General features: G+C 37.1%; 2 protein-coding genes across 4 annotated transcripts; both read right to left on the reverse strand.

Annotated features, from left to right (window-relative positions):
• Window positions 1-235: 235 nt before the first annotated feature.
• Window positions 236-3713, reverse strand: LOC133305055 (putative calcium-transporting ATPase 13, plasma membrane-type). Of its 2 annotated transcripts, XM_061505180.1 has the most exons (3): window positions 3070-3713; window positions 537-2894; window positions 236-460 (listed from the first exon to the last, which is right to left on the reverse strand). In XM_061505180.1, exons 1-3 carry the CDS (start codon window positions 3367-3369, stop codon window positions 455-457), a joined length of 2664 nt encoding a protein of 887 aa, XP_061361164.1. In that variant the 5' UTR covers window positions 3370-3713; the 3' UTR covers window positions 236-454. The 2 variants fall into 2 exon arrangements, with proteins under 2 accessions (XP_061361164.1, XP_061361163.1); XM_061505179.1 differs by having other exon boundaries at window positions 236-2894.
• A 7164-nt stretch (window positions 3714-10877) lies between these two features.
• Window positions 10878-18464, reverse strand: LOC133305053 (nuclear pore complex protein NUP133). Of its 2 annotated transcripts, none has more exons than XM_061505175.1 (8): window positions 18216-18464; window positions 18026-18138; window positions 16106-17932; window positions 14548-15266; window positions 14313-14465; window positions 12724-13060; window positions 11972-12042; window positions 10878-11670 (listed from the first exon to the last, which is right to left on the reverse strand). In XM_061505175.1, exons 1-8 carry the CDS (start codon window positions 18395-18397, stop codon window positions 11119-11121), a joined length of 3954 nt encoding a protein of 1317 aa, XP_061361159.1. In that variant the 5' UTR covers window positions 18398-18464; the 3' UTR covers window positions 10878-11118. The 2 variants fall into 2 exon arrangements, with proteins under 2 accessions (XP_061361159.1, XP_061361160.1); XM_061505176.1 differs by lacking the exon at window positions 14313-14465 and having other exon boundaries at window positions 16106-17573; window positions 17649-17932; window positions 18026-18129; window positions 18186-18464.
• Window positions 18465-18815: the final 351 nt, after the last annotated feature.

Here is an 18815-nt window from a genome sequence, read left to right on the forward strand (position 1 = left end):
TATATACATAGGTAGTATGCAAACAAATGATTATCCTACTTGGAGACTATAAACAAATTAAAGGTATTAACCAAAAATGATTATATGCATATGCAGCAGCAGTATGCACTGACCAAAGTGGTATATGACATGAAGATGACCGATGGTACCAATTTTACAGAAACAAAATCAACTATTGAATTATTAATCACAAATGTGGGAGACAGCTCCTTCAATATTCAACCAATTCAGTGTAACAAACAACTATTAACTGCAACATTAAGGAATTAGAGATTACATGACTCGAGTTACGGACTTCAGAAAATTAGAATACAAATAAAAGAATACCCAGAAAAGATTTACCCTCTAGCTCCCCCTACAAGAGACTACCTATCTAGTAGAGTTCCCCCGATATTCCCAATGCGTGTCTAGTTGATCTGCCACAAACGAAATGTCATGCCCATTTGGTTAAATATTAGTCCTACAGGGAACAAAAGGAGCATCAGAATTGGAAAACCCCGAGAAACATAGAACCAAGGTGGATGACTGGAGAGTACAAAGGGAAAAGTATTTGGTTCTGAAGCAGAATTAGTGCTGAGAATATATAGAAGAATCTTCAGGGCCAATTCAAACACCCATGAAAGAGCACCAACCAGGACACAGATAGCCCATTGAGTAGCATTCAGCCGCATGCAATTTGCTAGGCCTTTTAAATACTCAATCACCAGCACCTGCACAAGAAAACAAAAACCTAAAGCCACCAAGAAACAGTAGCTCTGAAGAACAACCTTCAAAACTTCCGTTTTCAACATTTGCATGGTGTTGAGCTGATTGAAGAGCTGGCACAATAGGAATGTGTTGAAGATCATGGTTTTCCTAACTTCTTTTTCGCTCCCAGTAACTTGTCCCCCAAATTCAAGTATCATGGATACAGAAGCCTGATATAAGACCTGAATAACTATGTTCTTCCAGATTTCTTTGGTTATAATTGGCTGATTCCTATCAGATGGTGGATTGGCAAGCTCTTCCGCGCTATTTAACTCCATTACCATCATTAGGCCACCCAGAAGGCACATTAGCACATTCACCCAAATCAATTGGATTGCTGTAAGGGGAGATTTTCCAGTAGTTACTGTTGTAATCAAGGTTATGAGTAACCCTGATATGATAGATGTCTGCTGTAGTTGAATGAACTTCTGAATATTGTGATATTTACTTCTGCCAGCCCTCACAATTGGCATCAATGCACTGAAACTTTTGATAGATATACTGGAACTCTCTCTATCCACTGTACTGCTCAGAGGATCATGAACAATCCCAACATCCGCTACCTTTAGAATTGCAGGATGACTAGTCATCAACCTTCTTCCAACAAATGCAACCACATCACCTTTTTGTTTCAGGCATTGTACCATGAGAAGCTTGTCTTCAGGACTGAAACTCACCATTACAAGGGCTTTACCCACCTTATCTAATCTAGCACTGGTATTCGAATCTTGAAGTTCTTTTCCTTCAAGCACAAGAACATCTTCTGGTACTTCTAGTCCTAGTTCACAAGCTTTGTCTCTCACTACCATGATGTCATCCTCCGAGACCAATTTGATCTTTATTCCAGTATTTCTGAGATCATCCAAATCTAATTTTGTCGATTCTTCTTTGATACCTATCAGTCCTAACAAGATCAGTTCATCTTGCTTAATTTCTCCCTCATCTTGCTTAAGTTCTCCCTCATTTGGTTGTCTATAAGCAAATGCAATAGGCTTGAGGCCACTATCCTCCATCTCTTTAATCACCTGCCCAAATTTGATTTTCTGATTTTCCATGGCATGGCGTTCCCCTTTACTATCATAGTATAGTGAACACATTTCCAATATTGTGGATGCGGCCCCACTCCAGTGCAAGTGCAGAACTTGTTTATTGTCACCAACTTCTCTCACCAAAACTCCGCTGCCCTCTTTGTCAAATTTCTGCTTTAGAATGTCAAATTTTTCTGTGAAAGATTGCATGTTCACTTCCAATGTTTTTTCTGGCCAAGAAATAAGTGAATTGGACATGTGAGAAAGAGAAACTCCTTGTTTAAGCAAGTCAAGTACTGTTTGATCTATTTCTGATCCTTCAACCTTGCTGATATCTTTCTCCCCCATCCAGATTCTGCTAACCTCCATTGATATGAGCCCACCTGACACATCAATGCAGATGACAGTTACCAACCCCATTGTTGTACAAGCTGATAAATCGTTAAGAACTGCATCATGGTTTTGCTCTACCTTATCAATCTGGTAATTGAGAGAAATTGTAACCATAAGTGGCATTCCATGTTGCACACATAGTATGGCAACAGTAACAAAACCTGTCAAAATGGAAATCCTTCCTTGTGGTCTCCAAAAAATTCTTTCAAGGGCTTCCATCAGCAAACCAATTGTGACCTTCCCCTTGATTTCTGGCAACTCACCACTGTCCGCATCTTTTTTACAAATTAGGCGAATGAACACCACAAGTGCAACCAGCACAGAGATAAAAAGAGCAGACTTGTCAATGTAAGAAATTGGCTTCTCAATTAGTCCCTCCAATAGGTCTATCTTTTCAGGATTATAACTCATTGCGCTTTGCATCTCAGACTTGTCCTTTCCCTTTGCCAATTTCACAATTTGTCTTTCACGCCAGAAGTTTGCTATTGAAGAGAATGCAATCAGCAGGAAAACAGCAAAAACTATGGCAACACCATCATGCCAACCATATCTAGTTCCCTCCTGCTTGAACTCTGTGGCAAAGGACAATCCTGCTGAGATCAACAGCATTAAAATTGTGTAACAATTGCGTTTGCAGCTATTCAATAAAAAGCTAGACAAGCTTCTTCCATGAATTGCAAAAGGGGTCTTGTTGATACTAAGATTCCCATTATCAGTAGAGCTCTCCTGTTCATAAAACGAAAATTCCATCAACAAAATACATCTTTCTCAAGCATCTAAAAACAACAGTTAGTAGATCCATCCTTAACACTTTCAAGCATTTAGATAATTCAGCTCAGAGTAATGATACCCCAAATATACCAAAACCAAAAAGGATTTATAAAAAAACATAACATCCTACATGTTCTACAGCTTCTTCTTTCTCCTCTTCGGCATCAGAGACTATTTCAATTGCAACAAAAGATTTGGCAGAGGAGGTTCTAGCAGGAGGCTCCGATGGAGGCAATGATGTGTATGGTACTGAAGAAAGTGGAGATTCATGGCTGCCACTGGAAGTTGTTGGCTTCTTCAGAGAGATGAGGAATCCTATGTATAAGCTTTTACGCCATATCTTGGTGTACTTGCTTGTGAGGAGTAAGCTAGCACCAAGATCAATATTGGCACCATCAGCACAAGCTGAGGACTTGCTTGCTTCGGACATGTTTGTGAGTTGTGACAGTTAATTTGTAGTTTTGTACAATGCTCAGGAAAGTTGGGAAGAACCAAAATGGTTGGACAGCCCTTTTAATGATTCAAACTGAACAACTCAACATTTCTTGTAAACACTCAGTTCTCAAGAAATGGTTTTTCAGACACCCATCTTACTATGTGACCAAATGGCTTTAGTGTTCTAAGGAGGAGGTTGAGAAGTCCACCTTGGTTATATACACCAATGGGGTTTAACAAGGAAGGTAACTCTTTCCTCAAACTCAGTGATTGAGATGAATGAGAATTTGTGGAAAATTACCAGCTCAAATAAGATGAGAAGAAGGGGCTTAAGCTCAAATGAGAGTGATTTAAAAGCTTAAACATATCTCAAAACTTTTTTATGTGAGTACGAAGCAAAGGGTGGTCATTATATTTATAGGACTCAACTGGGACAAAAGTGGAAAAAATTTAGTAACTCACCTAATTATATTTACATTCATTTTCTTAATATGTATTTATTTATTTATAATGACAAGTCCATATGTTATAATATAAGTGGTGTAACAGTAGATTCTCATATTTAACACTAAAATTTTTGTTACAAATGTGGTTTAAAACTCTGACGCGGTTTAGACGCGGAGAGTGTGGAAAAAAGGGGCTGCTAGTGCTACCATATATTTACATATACACAAATTTTTTGTCAATGAAAATATGTGGCCACAATTTTGAGATGCCAAGGAAACAATATAGCAATTTACAGACACCAATTTTCCTTACACATCTTTCTTCATTTATCTTGCACTATGTATATTGCAAGGGGAAACATTGCAAAGTTAACACTAAACAGAATTTTAAAAAGGAACTATATATTATAATCTTTATCAATCTAATCATATAGTTTTCTGTGAGACATTGAAGTATGCACTTTAGGTATGATTTGAATTTTGAACCCATGCACCTAGGGAGTGTAGAGTGTTATCATTCAGCATCCCTTCAAAATCCTCAAAATTTTAAAGATTCAGAAAAGCTCATTTTATTTTTAGGTTTATATCTAATCCAAACGCAATTACAAACATGGTTAAAACTAAATGGCTCCACTTGAACTTCATACTAGTGTCTTCTATTAGACTATCACAAATAAATGAAGGCTCGTGCAAGCACCATTATTGGAGAAAATTCCTAATAAAGCAACGAAAGCCTTAAGTATGATTTCAAGAAGCATTCCCATGAATCATCAATATATTATACAGTTTATTTTCCCATAAAAAATAATTTTGAAAAACAGTTGATTTGCAGATATCAAGAATGCTTTATTTGTTTTCATGTTTTTTTTTTTAAGATAATATATTTTTACTATAATGACAAAAAATACCATCTTATTTTCTAACTTCTTTTTTACAGCTTTGTCTATGATGATTGCGCAGCAAACATTTGATGTTATTTAGAGATACTGAACTAGTCTAATTAGTTTAAGGTTTTTTTTTTTACGTAGTTTAAGTTTTATTACTATCAATGTTATTTGCATGGCATTTTAATTATATCATTCTTACACAACTACTGTGGATATAAAATAAAGAAACACATTTCAACACATTTTTTTTTTTACCAATTGTGCTGTTGTGCGGAATACATTAAACATTTCCCTTATCTTTTGATATTAGCGTATTTGTACTGTATGTTACTTCTATCCAGCACTATCATCCAGGATCAAGGTGTGAACAACACAATGCATGCATAGAAAAGTAGAATGAACATGTTGATCTTTTATGAGAAAAACAAACATAAGAAACAATATTGTGCAACAGCTTATTTTATTCTGATTAATGAACTTGTTTTTAAATACAAACTGAGCTCATGCGGTTGCTACTAACCAGCTGATTTTGTTGGTCCACAAAATCAGCAACAAACTAACAAAGCAATAACAGTAAAATGCAGTAAACAAACTCCTAAACAAAAGACTAATCAATTTAAAAAACAACTAATTAACTCCTAAAAAATAGGACATCAACAGCAGCCTTGAAACACCAACATTCTCCTCCTGGATCAAGTGCTGCACACTCCTAGCTTCTCCCTGAGAAATTCAAATCGACTAACATGAAATGACTTGGTGAATATATCTGCAATTTGGTTTTCTGAACTGCAGTACATTAGCTTCACTTCTCCAGCCTTCTGCACTTCTCTCAAAAAATAATACTTGATCTTAAAATGCTTTGTTCTTCCATGAAATACTGGATTCTGTGAAATAGCTATAGCAGCTTGATTATCCACAAATACTTCTATGCCTTCTTTTTGCTCCAAATGCAGGTCATCCATCAGCTTCTTCAACCATAATGCTTGGTTTACAGCTGCAGTAGCTGCAATGAACTCAGCTTCTGCAGTTGATTGGGCCACTATTTCCTGCTTCTTTGAACACCAAGAAAAACAAGCTGACCCAAATGTAAAACAATAACCCGAAGTACTTTTCATATCATCCACTGATCCAGCCCAGTCACTGTCAGAATACCCTTGCAACTTAAACTTCTGAATTCTGCAGAATTTGATTCCATATAAAAGAGTACCTTTCAAGTACCTTAACACCCTTTTTGCAGCTACCATATGCAGTTCACTTGGACAATTAAGAAACCTAGACAAGATACTTACGGTAAACATAATGTCTGGCCTAGTTGCAGTGAGATACATAAGGCAGCCAATTAAACTCCTATAAACTCTTTCATCTGCAGATTCCGATTCATCTTTCTTTTGAAACTTTTCCTTTTGACCCATTGGAGTACTTACACTCTTGCACTCCTCCATGTTGAATCTTTTCAGAATCTCCTTCAAGTGCTTCTTTTGATAGATAAAAATTTCATTTTCAGTTTGTCTAACCTCCATCCCCAAAAAATATGACATCTCACCAAGATCAGTCATTTCAAACGTTTTCATCATTTCCCTTTTGAATGCAGTAATTTGAGAATTATTACTCCCTGTTACCAGCATATCATCCACGTAAAGAGACACCACCACTAAGTCAGATGCTAACTTCTTGACATATAAAGTGGATTCACTAAGACTTTTTATGAAACCCAAACCCAGCAAGTGCTCATCCATCTTGCTGTACCATGCTCTAGGAGCTTGCTTCAAACCATAGAGAGCTTTTCTCAGCAAATAAACCTTCTCCTCCTGATCTGGTGTGACAAAGCCTTCTGGCTGCTCAACATAAATCTCCTCTTGCAACTCTCCATTCAAAAAAGCAGATTTCACATCTAACTGATACACTTTCCATCCTTGTTGAGCTGCCAAGGCAAGAATCATTCTAATTGTATCTAGTCTTGCAACCGGAGCAAAGGTTTCTGAGAAATCAACTCCCCAAACCTGTGCATATCCCTTCACCACTAACCTGGCTTTATGCTTATTCACTGAGCCATCAGGATTGAGTTTGGTCCTGAAAACCCATTTTACTCCAATCATTTTCCTGTCCTCAGGTCTTTCTATTAGCTCTCATGTCTGATTTTTTTCTATCATAGCCAACTCTTCCTTCATAGCATTCATCCACCTCTGATCACTTTTAGCTTCCTCATAACTTGAAGGTTCCAAAACAGCCACACTACACCTCTGATATATATCAGTCAGAGATCTGGTACCTCTAATTGGATCATCATCTACTAGCTCATCATAATCCAGTGAGACCTCCTTATGCTTTGCTTGTGGCTCATCTCTCCAGTCCCACTGCTCATCTTCTAGGAACTGAACATCCCTGCTATTGATCACCTTCTTTGTCTGTGGTTGATAGATCTTGTAGGCTTTTGACACCAGACTATAGCCAATGAAAATTCCAGGTTCAGCTTTTTCTCCCAGCTTGTCTCTCTTGACCTGTGGAATGTGAGAAAAACACAGACAACTAAACACTTTCAAATTTTTTAGAAATGGCTTGAAACCAAACCAAGCTTCGAAAGGTGTATTCTTTTCCAGTACCCTTGTAGACAGTCTATTTAACAAAAAAACAGCTGTGTTTGCTGCTTCTGCCCAAAATTCTTTTGGTAGATTCTTCTCATGCAGCAGACACCTAGTCATTTCCATAATGGTTCTATTCTTTCTTTCACTAACTCCATTTTGCTGTGGAGAATAAGGAACAGTAAGTTGATGCTCAATTCCAGCTTCCTCACAGAAAGTGTTAAACCTTTGTGAAGTGTATTCTGTTCCATTATCAGATCTGATGACTTGAATTTTGCAGCCACTTTGAGTCTCAACCCATCTCTTAAACTTCAGAAATATCTCAGCAACTTCTGACTTTTGCTTCATAAAATAAATCCAGCACATTCTAGTATAATCATCAATGAAGATAAGAAAATACCTGCTGCCATTTAGTGAAGGAGTCACGTGAGGACCACAAAGATCTGTATGAATTAGTTGTAGCTTCTTTGTAGCTCTCCAGGTGGATTCTTTGAAAGGAAGTCTTGTCTGTTTGCCCAAAGAACAAGCTTTGCACCTTGTGATCTGCTCCTCCAGGATTGGTAACCCAGTTGCCATTTCATTCTTCTGCATGAATAGTAAGCCTTTGTAATGAAAATGCCCCAACCTTTTGTGCCATATTTCTGAATCACTAGCCTGACACTTGAATGCCGCTTGCTCCTTCTCAAGGGGATTTAGAGAAAAACTCTTCTGTTGCATCTTTATTATGAACAGCTCCTGACCATTTGAGTCAAAGATCAAACACTTCCCTTCTTCAAATATCACTTTAAATCCCTTTTCTACCAACTGCCCCACACTCAGCAAATTCTGATCAATATCAGGCACGTACATCACACCAGAAACCAGCTTAGTTCCAGCATAGCTCTCTATTGCTACAGTCCCTTTACTTTTCACTTCTAGATATTCTCCATTTCCAATTCTCACTCTTGACTGCAATGACTTGTCAAGGTCTCTAAATAGCTTTTCATCACTTGTCATGTGGTTTGTGCAACCACTATCAACAAGCCAACTATCACATGGAGCACTAGAGGAGAAACAAGAGGCAGCAAATAATTGATCTGCCTCATGCTGGTCTGCAACATGTGCCTCACCTTGCTGCTGATCTCCTTTTTCTTTGCAGAACCTTTCAATGTGTCCAAGCCTATGACACTTTCTGCACTTCACATCTGGCCTCTTCCAACATCTGAAGTGTGGGTGATTCTGCTTTCCACAATGCTTACATGAGGAATGCCCGCCCCAATTGTTCTTAGAGTTGACTGCATTGTTCTCTCCTGCAGCAGCTTCTGAACCACTACTGTCATCTCCTTTCTTCCATCTTACATTATGTTGTTCTTTAGCCTGCAAAGCTCCTTCTGTACTTCCTTCAAGCCTCATTAACCTTCTCTGCTCTTGTGCTTGCAGAGCACTTAGCAATTCTACCAACTTGATTTGAGACAAATCCTTGGTATTCTCCAAAGATGCAATGGTTGCTTCAAACCTTTCGGGCAAGGAGACAAGAACCTTTTGCACTAGCCTATTATGAGAGAGGTCAGTGCCTAGAGCTCTTGCTTGATTTGCAATATTTACCAACTTATCAGAATACTCCTTAATTGTTTCAGACTCCTTCATCTGCAATCTCTCAAATTGTGTGATTAGATTCAGCCCCTTCATGCTTCTAATCCTCTCATCTCCTTTATACTCATCTTTGAGGAAGTCCCAAATAGCTTGAGCTGATTCACAAGCCATAATTCTGCTAAAAATGGCAGGTGAGACAGCAGCATATAAACAAGACTTTGCCTTTGCTTTTCTTGTTATCCTCTCCTTATGAAACTTGATCTGATTGATGGTTGGATTATCAGGAAGGGGAGCAACTTCATAATCTTGTTCTACAGCTTCCCAAAAATCGCAACCCTCTAGATAGGCTTGCATTCTCACTGCCCATGCTTGATAATTTTCTCCATCGAATATTGGTGGAGCCATTGCTGAAAAACCACTCGATCCTCCCTCCATTAATTTCTCAAGTCACTCACAGCCCCTTAAGATCAAGAAGGCTCTTGATACCAATGTTGATCTTTTATGAGAAAAACAAACATCAGAAACAATATTGTGCAACAGCTTATTTTATTTTGACTAATGAACTTATTTTTAAATACAAAACTGAGCTCATGCGGTTGCTACTAACCAGCTGATTTTGTTGGTCCACAAAATCAGCAACAAACTAACAAAGCAATAACAGTAAAATGCAGTAAACAAACTCCTAAACAAAAGACTAATCAATTTAAAAAACAACTAATTAACTCCTAAAAAATAGGACATCAACAGCAACCTTGAAACACCAACAGAACACAATAAATGCATTTCAAAAGCCACGCTAGTACAAAACCTACACCAAGTCACCAACTTAATTTGTATTACGGATAGGAACGATCTATGGCCCTACTATTCCTAATAAAGCAACGAAAGCTTTAGGATCACAAGAAGCAATGCCATGAATTACCAATATTATTTTAGGGATTATGGAGCCGCTTCTTATGTACAGTGATAGTGATTAATTAATGTTAGACATGACATACTAACTGTAGGATGCAATAACTGAAATCCAATAATTGTAATTCAATTGGTAATATAGACTGATAATTGAAATTCAATGGATACAGTTTAATTGGTAATATAAGCTGAGTAAGTAGAGAGAATTTAAATTTGATTTCCATTAAATACATTTTTGGAAAAAGGGCGATTTAAGTGTGTCTAAATCCAAACTTGATATTAATAGCCGCTTTAAAGATATAATTTGGGTCGTGTAAAAAAATAAAAAATAAAATCAATAATTGAGTTAACAAAAAATAACATAAGTCAATGTTGTTTGATAAAAAACCTTACGAAGTCTTTTGTTACTCTTAAAAACAGTTATTCATAATATATGGTAATTTTTGAACCCTTGAATTGATGATTAATAATTGGGAATGGAAGCATGCTCTTACGCTGTTTTAAGATTGGAACTTGTATAGTTAAAAATCAATCACTCAAAAGTTATTAGTTTACTGACGTCTCAGTTATAAATTGAGATTTGACCTATTCAAAGATAATGAACTCGATTCTTAAGAATCGTAACTCCTGAAAAAGAGATTCAAATGCGCAACTGAATTAATGAAGTTTGCATTTCGGACACAGGTTACTATCTAACCAAAACAAAACAAAAAAGTCAAAAGATATCCGGATCTAAAAGGACGATACAATGCCAAAAAAATACAGTTTATTCCTCTTTTAAAAAAAATAAATTTGAAAAACAGTTGATTTGCAGATATCAAGGATGTTTTATTCGTTTTCATAGATAATATATTTGTACTATAATTACAAAAAAAATCCATCTTTTTTTAACCTTTTTTTTTTCACAAATTGATCTATGATGATTTGTGCAGCAAACATTTGATATTATTTAGAAATACTGACCTAGTCTAATTAGTTTAAGTTATTTTAATATCGATGTTATTTGCATGGCATTTTAATTATATAATATACTTACAAAACTTCTACATTGGATAATAAAATAAAGAAACACATTTTAACACTACTTTTTATTTACCAAATGTGATGTTAAAGAATTGTCTGTGGAGTACATTAAGATTTCTCTTCTTTTAAGTTTTAATATTGGTGTATTTGTACTATATGTTACTTCTATTCAGCAGAATCATCAATATCATCCACGGTCAAGGTGTGAATACAATGCATGCTTATAAAAGAGGAATGAACACAATAAATGCATTCCACAAGTCATGCTAGTACAAAACCACACCAACTTAATTTGTATTACGGATAGGAACGATCTATGGCCCTACTATTCCATAGGGGAAGGCCATTCTTCGATTCTGATATCACCACCATGCTCACTCCCCAACATGATTGCCATTAGCATAAGCTTGCCTGCAACTGAGAAATCCTTGTGCTGCATCAATATTGTTTCAACTGAAGAACTCATATCCCCCATAAAAGAAGTCTCCATATTTTCTTGTCTCAAGGACAATACTTGGTCAAATCCTTCTTCAAAGGTTTCACTTCGGGGTCCATAACACCTGCTTGAAGCCTGGAAAAGAATAGTATTTTTCAAGTTTTGCAGGGTTTCCTCATCACTCCACCCTTCAACTATGTATGAATCATGGAATTTACTCCAATCATCCTGACTGGCAGCCTTCTTCCAGCAATCCTCCAAAAGTTTTTTGTGGATTTTGCGAAATGAGGAACTGGTCCATGCAAACACATCAAAGGCCCACAATGACAGTTCTCGCTCTTCACCTTCCAGACACAAATTAATCAAGTCTTCTGGATGAAGCAGCTCATCTTCAACAAGTTGCTTATCTCCAATGGAAGGTAGACGTTTCATTACTTCCACCTGCAGGTCAAATGTTTAAGTGCAAATGGATAAAAAGGACTCTAAAAGGTGTGACAAGCCTCATCTATTAGTGTCCAACCCCTAAACAACTTTATAAGCATACTCATTACTAGAATTGAAAAATCATAGCATTTTAGCATCAGGCTTTCTGTTGGCTCTTAACATAGCAAGTTGCCTCTCAAACTTCGGTTTTATGAGGTCCCCAATTTTCATTGATGCCTAATATTCATGAAGAATAACGATAAATGTGATTGAGGAAAAAATCATCAACTTCATGTTCAAGTTGACAATTCAAATCTACCTGTAATTTTAGAATCTTCAAATCAGCCTCAAGGCGATCCACCTTCACCTGAGTACCAGCATCTTTACCAGCTGTTGGACAAGAAAAGGCAATAGTAATTATCATAACTGCAATTTATCAGGCATCTATTTACCAGGAAAAAAGAAGGCATTTAACTTATTAAACAACCAGTATCCAACTGAAACATTACATATAGATAAAAAAAGGCACGTCTGAGAACAACACCAATATTTTCCAGTGATTTCAAAACCAGACCCAAAGCAGTACAAGATAAAAGGCAATGGGTCACATGTAAATGGGTACAGTCAATGCTTAAGCAATGTGACAATTTTTGCTTTATCTATGTTAAGAGGCATTGGCTGTGATTTTAACACACAGTCAGCACAGGAACACATTTATGGTAGAAGCAAATAAAAAATTTCCATGCGTCTAGATTGTGATCCATCAATTCCCTACCATAAGCAAAAGTGCAACAGCAAAGCTGCTGCCATTAAGACAACTTGGTAAATGATATTATCATATGACCAAAAAACTCACTTTTTATCAGATAACTGAATATTAAAAGTAGGGTTTAACTTCAATTAAACAGAGCAAGTTTAACTTCAATTTGCAAGGTGAACAAAAATGAGTTCAAAATCTCGCACATTAGTAGCTATCACAGTTAGAAGGAAAACATCTAAAGAAATATAAAATAGCATGAAGAGAAAGGAAATAATATGCATAAGGAATGAAAAACAACCCAGCAGCAATACCTGCAAAGGCAGCTATCTTAGAGAGATATAAAAGATTCTTTCTGTCAGACAATTTTAGTTTCAACTTCATAGACACCTGTTCTTCTTCCTCTTCAGCAACTGAGTTAGACTGCATGTTTTGAGTGAGAGCCAGTGCATGAAGTGTTTCTGAAGCAGAGGAAAATTGATGAAGGAACAAATCATGAAGCCAAAGTAGATCTGGATGCTCCTTCAGGAAAATGGATAGCTCTTCTGGAAATTCTTCCCCTAGCCTTAAAAGCTCCGAAAATTGTCTTCTTTCATAAAGCTTCTTGAAGACATAGTAACTAAATCCCCCATTAGGTCCCAAGCTTTCATGCTGTGCACACAAACCACAGAGACATTATTGAAGGGAAAAAAACATTTGATGAAAGCACAACCGAGAGTAAAATATCAATACTACCAAGAATAAGCAAGAATACAGTTTCTACAAAACACGCAACACAAAGTACATATAGAATCTTTAAGATTAAATGATACCAATAGTAACCATAAATGATCATTTCCAACTAGCCAAATTTGTGTGGAAGGCTGATGTTCTATTCAACATTGCAGGTGTAGGAAGTGTAAACCACTTATTTAGATGAATACTAGTGACTCATTTCAGGTGCTGCATCGAAAATACGGCACCTTTTTGGAATATGTATTGTGCTCTCAGAGCTCACAAAACAATAATGTTGCATTGTGCAACCGCGAGGAATGCATGGTATACCTCATGCACATTCGTTTGCACAGTCTTTCTTTAGAAGTTCCTTCCAACAACATTAAAAAGGTTTAAAATGGAAGAAGGGAGAAAAAATTATGTGGAGTTCTGTAACTTTGGTTGAGCTGTGGAGTTTGTGGTAGGTTCGTAATGAAGAGATCTTTAAGGAGTTCCCAACACTAAACTCTAGCTATGGAATAGATATGTGGAGTTCTGTAACTTTGGTTGAGCTGTGGGGTTTGTGGTTGGATCATAATGAAGAGATCTTTAGGGGGTGTTTGGTAGAAGATTTTTTTTAGGATTCCCGAGAAACTGAGGTTGATAATCTTATTTACCCACGTTTGGTACGAAATTTCTAAAAAATTTCCGGGAACCTGATTTTACCAGAATTTTATTGTGTAAAATTTTCTGAAAAGACCATCCAAGAATACCTCCCAGAGGATGGTATTCTAGGATTCCCATGGCAAGGAAAAATTTAACACAACCAAACATAACATCAAGAAAATTAACCCAAAATTCCCGGGATATTTTGGCCCACCAAACAACTTTTTGGTAACATTCCAGGAAAAACTCATTTTTCTATTATATTTCTGGAAATCATGATTCCCGGGTAAAAGAAATTTCTCTTCTACCAAACGCCCCCTAAGGAGTTCCCAACTCTAAACTCTAGCTATGGAAAAGATATGGCCTTCAGTTTTAGGACTGCAAATATTGCTTCTCAGTGGACTTCAATTCTGCCTTAAAGTCCTATCCATAACAGAATATTTGGTTTGCTATGCTAACAAAATCATCATATCAAATATCTAGAAATAAAAGGGAATAGAAGCAATACGGGTGGGATAACAAAGGAAAAAAATCATACACATACCATTATATTTCTCAGTACTTCTGAGTCATTTACATCACAACATATTGTCCACATAACTTCGTAGCATCCATGACGTTTGGCAATTGATAGCAGATGTGAAGTAACCTTCATAATGGCTTCTTCACTCAGCTCATCAGCTCCTTCAATTGAATCCTGCAGAAGTAACCAATTGAACAATGTAATCGTATTCCACACCAGGATTGCAAGGATAAGGTAACCAAAATAGAATAATAACCTTATGGGTAGCTTCAAATTTTTTGACTTGTTGATAAAGAGATTCAAGAAGAGCATCTCGCCTCTCCCAATATTCATTTAATAGACCTTTGTGTTCTTCTCCACACTCAATTTTAGCTGTAACAGCACCTGAATATGCCTCGAGTAGCACTTCAGCTAGTGCTTCTAAATGATTATACAAATCTAATTTTGCTTTTTTATCAAGCCCAGATATTTCATTTAACAACTGAAGTAGGACGGAAGCAACACTCCAAATCCCTTTGCGTACCACAGGTTGACAATACCAAGGTGTTAAACCTTCAGGAGGTGGATACCATAAACGGTTCTCATTCTTATAGTTGAAGCATGTCTTAATTATGGTAACACATGCAGTAGAGAGTTCACATGCCCTCTGTATCTGGATTCCAAATGGGTGCTCTGGTTTTATAAAATATTCCAACTCTACATCTAAGCAGTAAAAGAAATCTTCAAGATCTGAAACCTTGCTGTAGAACACTTCAGCGTTATCTCTATCCATCAGAAGGACAGTATTCCGACGAGCTCTCTCACCAACTAATTGTATCATGTCCCAAAGGGCGCCTGACATCTGAATATCCAAACTAGAATTTGAGGAGGCAACACTAGTTGAACGATTCTGGCTAATCATATTTTGCAGTTCCCTCAGCTGAATCATTGCAGATAACTTTTCCCCATGCTCCAAGATAATTTGCAATGCATGTCCTGGAAATCGGGAAAAAATAATATAGTCATGGAATGTCTACCTGTTGTTCCCCGTGTGTTTTATTTTCTACCATTTTCCTAAACCTATAATTATTTATTTTACTGCCTTACTTTATTTAATCAATTTTTTACAAAAATGGCTGGGAAAACACAATTATTAGCTAAATAAACCAAACACATCATTACAAAAAATCCCATCCTAAGAAGTCTAATGACAACTAGAATTAACAATCCTCGTGCAAATCTAAAATATAAAAAATATAAATATCTAACAACAACTTTCAAAGCTGCTTGATTGATTTATTCACTCCTTCCCTCTATAATTAAGCTTATATTATGTTTAAATCTCACATGTGAGGCAAAGGGAAAGAAAGAAGATAATTAAGCACCTATTCATTTAGTCACAGTATAAACCTCCTACCTTTCACTCATTCACACATGCTGAGGCAGAGGAGCAGATAGGTGATGATTGAGCTTATCTTCGTTTTATCCAATTTATAAACCTCAAAATCCTATTAGTGAAAAAACACTCAGCTAAAGTTATTTTAGATATACTTCATATGAAATCATGCTATGATGTATGATTATTTCCATCTGCACAATTTGAATTAAATTGATCATCTAAACATTATTATGAGGTAGCTGGTTTATTTATTTTTAAATAAAATAAGGTTGGTAGATAAATAAACACTTGTACTCATATAACCCCCACATCATATAACAACCAACTTAACACATAGCAAACAAGTTAGTTGGATATGGTAGTATTGTAAAAGGGATGGTTTGAAGCTCAAACCAAAACAAATGCACTTTTGGTGAATAGACTACAAATTTCATACTCTGCCTAGAACACAGCTCCTCGTGACATTTGGATAAGGCAAGAAAGTGAAGGAACTGTTGATGCTTCTGCTGTTTTTCCAAGAGTTGGGTGGAAACAACAGCCATGGCCAAAATCTCTGCACCTCTAGTTGTTGTCCAGTGTTTAGCTAAGGTGTCAATGATTGATTTGCTCATCCGCACACAAACATTGGTTTCTCCATCCCTTTCAAATGAACCTGAAGCTTCTAGCTTTTCAAGAGACCTGTCAACTTGCCCAGATGATAAAAATTCATTGAAAAGATGATTCAATAAAGCTTCTGATTCTTCATCTTGCGCAGTTCGACGTGCAATCCCACTCAAAACCGCCCTTTGTTTATCTCCAGTACCCCATGCTTCAGAGCTAGCCCTTCTAGGAGCAAAATTACCTACAAACGTAAGATTTCTTATCTCTTCTTGTGCAGATCTTTCATTTGAGCTGCCTTTGCGAGATAAGCTTCGCTCAGGTGGTTCAACCCCTCCAAGTATGACAGCCTTCTCGGGTATTGCCCATATTCCAGCTTTCTCTGTTAATACAACCCATGCACCTTCTTCATAATCATCTGCAGAAGGAAGGATTGAAGCATCTAGTACTTTTCCAGCATCATAGGGTAAATCAAATTGATAGAGTCGTGTAGAGTTTCTATAATAATGGGAGACAGTTGCTGTTCCATCCCCAGATATTATGACTGTAGATCCTGAAGGCTTCCCCCCTATCCGAAGCCTCATGGAAAACAAGAAGTCTTCATCTTCAACTCTAGCTTTAGGGATTATCACCTCAATCGGGGCTTTTTTCTCCAAAATCCTGTCATTTGTAGTCTCTACACCCAACCATGATTTATATTGCATGGTCAGAAGAGAATACTGCAAGTAGCTTGAACTGCTAATCCGGTCCTTACAAAGGGTTGCAACAAGAATGGTAATCACTTTACCATGATCATCTACCTGCACATCAAGAGGCCAGATTCCCCTTTGACCAGCCAAATCCTTCTTAATGCCAACCTCAGCATCTGTTCCAACAATTTCCTGAGACCAAAGCTTTGAAACATGTATATCAGAACCAAACTCTACCCTGAAACACTGTATCTCATGGTCAGTCAATACCAAAAATTGCCAATTTGACTCCTTAGAAGAATGGTGCGGAAAACACCATGTCAGCGACCTCGGGTACCCTTTTTTGCTAATGGGTTGACCTGAATCACCACCTTGGGGAAGGAAATGAATAATATTTTCATTTACTTTCGTTCGACGAATGCCAGAAGGACCGCACTGAAACTGCCAAAGTTCACCACTTGAGCTACATGCAAGGGCAATGCATACAAACTCACAACCAGGAACTGCAGAAGCAATCAAAGAGTTAAATGTGTGCAATCCATTCAAACTACTTCCCAGCTTACTTTGCCGCCGCTGCCTGTGGAAGGATGATGTTTTCCCATCAGGAGTCAAAATAGCCTCCAACTCATCAGAAGAAGCAAGACTGGTAACCGGAGCATTGTGTGATTGAGAATAGATGTCAGGCCAGTATACAACAGCCCGAGTTTTTCGATTACACAAAACAACAGCAACAGAGTTACAATGTTTTGCAACTTTATTCGTCCCCGCAGACGCAGCATCACAATTAACCACACAAAACAACCAATTACCAACAACATCATTTTCGCCAATGTCTCCATCGTTCAAAGGAATTTCAAGAACAACACATTTCGTAGAAGACACAGGAGACAAGTAACTCCAAAGATAGACCCTGTTTCCACAAATAATCCAAGCAAGGGATGTACTCTTGTCGATCCCACCAGACGCGCAATATTCAACTGCATTGCATTACATCATATCTCAAAAATAATCGAACTCCGAATACACATGCTATGCTAATGAAATCAACTAATACATCCAATTGTTCTCACCAGGAACTCGTTTATGCAGCAACGTGGCTTGCTCATCACGAACCACTTGAGGAAACTCCGCAACAAAAACAGGTTTAATTGGATCTGTATTGTCACCTTTTCCACTTCGAACCCTACGCAATGGGGAAATAGATAACGTTGAAATATGTTGACCAAAAGCACGTTCGATGAAGGAGTGAATAGCGAGTACCTGGCAAGGACAGATAAGCGAGGAGCCCAAGGAGCGGGTGTTCCGGTGCTTGGGCGGTTAGGGATGGCGTTTCCGATGACGGAGGTTCGAAGAGGAGTGATCGGAGAATCCAGCGGTGTGGGACCGTGACCTTGCTCTCTCCAAGAGCTCGCGTTGCTCTTCTTCTTTCCAGAAGAAAACATGATCGTTCAGAATCGCCAGGTTTTAGGGTTTATGGGGTTTTCACTTTTCACTCACACAAGAAAACATTTGAATCCCAAAGAGGGAAATGAAAGAAAAGAACAAAGTATTTAATAATAAAAGTTATATTCTAGAACTTTATATTCGATTCCATGTTAAAAGTTCAAGCAAATTTTTTTTCATTAGGTATTTACTATGAAATGATAATATATTTTACGACTTCATGTACATGTAAATTTGAAATTATAAAGATTCTAAAATGTCCCTTTTGATATATATATTTTTTTTTTTGGGTTTAATGTTTTCGCAGGAGATATAATTCAACGTTTGAGAAATACAGTGTTAGAATAAAATTATTCACAAGACAATAAAAAACGGGCGAATAAAAAATAATTCATAAAGTATGATTATTTTATTAAT

This window comes from Gastrolobium bilobum, unplaced genomic scaffold, assembly GCF_033153095.1.
Source record: "Gastrolobium bilobum isolate Gb01-03AN ecotype WA unplaced genomic scaffold, APGP_CSIRO_Gbil_v1 utg45939, whole genome shotgun sequence".
Classification (NCBI taxonomy): domain Eukaryota; kingdom Viridiplantae; phylum Streptophyta; class Magnoliopsida; order Fabales; family Fabaceae; genus Gastrolobium; species Gastrolobium bilobum.